General features: G+C 39.1%; 1 protein-coding gene across 1 annotated transcript in view; it reads right to left on the bottom strand.

Annotated features, from left to right (window-relative positions):
• LOC116099557 (C-type lectin domain family 4 member A-like) overlaps nt 1-1,219 on the bottom strand; it is a 13,954-nt gene that overhangs the window by 8,269 nt on the left and 4,466 nt on the right. Inside the window, exon 4 of the mRNA XM_031383326.1 lies at nt 419-520. Coding sequence (XP_031239186.1) covers nt 419-520 — 102 coding nt within the window. The remainder of the gene's footprint in view (nt 1-418; nt 521-1,219) is intronic.

The following is a 1,219-nucleotide window of genomic DNA, read 5'->3' as shown; positions in this document are numbered from 1 at the left end:
TAGGACCATTTTCTTTTGCCTAGATTACTTTGTTCAGCCTTGATATGAGGTCTGGTACTGAGCCTTAGTGCAACCTGTTATGCCAGATTCTATGGATACCCTCCCGGGGGTCCGGGAGGCCGCCTCTTTTTTGGAGGGAAACAGAGGAAGTGTAGATCTGGAGCAGAAGGCCAGTGGAAAGCAGTGACTAGGAGGAGTGGATGGAGGGGAATATAATATATGTAATGTAATATATGAGAGAAGAATAAATAAAAAGAAAGGAAAGAAGGGAGGGATGGAGGAAGGAGCAGAGGAGGGAGGGAAGAGAAAAGGAGCAAGAGAGAGAGAGAGAGAGAAAGAGAGAGAGAGAGAGAGAGAGAGAGAGAGAGAGAGAGAGAGACTCTACAGCAATCAAACTCTTAGGTACATAACTTCTTACCTTCCATGAGCGAACCATTTTTTGTGCAGTTCAATTCATTGTGAATTATACCTTTTACACCTTTTTTTTCTTCAAGAAGTTGAGAGTACTTTTGAAAATAAACTGGAAGAAAACAACCAAAACCACTCATTTTCATTATAGAAGCATGCCTTTCTATTTTTTTATTTACTGTTACAAAAATCTACAACATTCACATAGCCTAAGTAGACAGAAACTGACTACAATTCCTATACTATAGTCAACAGAATCCTCAGCCTCCTATTTGAAACCACAGATATTTTCAGAACTCACAGAAACACAAGTGACTTAAAAGGCAGGATGGACTCATTACTATGGCTCTAAAGGGAGTGACCCATATCCTTCAGTACTGAATGTAAGATGAAAATGCTAATTCTTCCAGATGGAGCAGAGATAGATACTCATATTTAAGGATGTAAACTACCTTTGCATTGGGAGGAAACGGAGTTAAATAATTCTGAGTAGTTATATGTTATTTTAGAATGTGAAATCAGAAGAAAAAAAAAACAGTATCTGTGGGACATTGCTTTCTTCCTTAAACTTTCTTCGTTTTGACTGACTTACTCCTCCATGTTCCACACTCACATTCTGTCCTTTTAAAATTAACTGGCCTCCCCCTCTAGAACTGAATTTCCTCACTTTCCTGCCTATATTGTTGTCCTCATTATGCCATCACTTTTGCTTCCTCCATTTCTCCAACACCAGTTATGAAATGTATCATCAGTAATATCCCAAGGCACACATTAGCCGTCTTGTTATTGGACATAAGCTCAGTTCTCTTCC

This window comes from Mastomys coucha, unplaced genomic scaffold, assembly GCF_008632895.1.
Source record: "Mastomys coucha isolate ucsf_1 unplaced genomic scaffold, UCSF_Mcou_1 pScaffold20, whole genome shotgun sequence".
NCBI lineage: Eukaryota > Metazoa > Chordata > Mammalia > Rodentia > Muridae > Mastomys > Mastomys coucha.
This window is presented reverse-complemented; position numbering and strand designations above follow the sequence as displayed.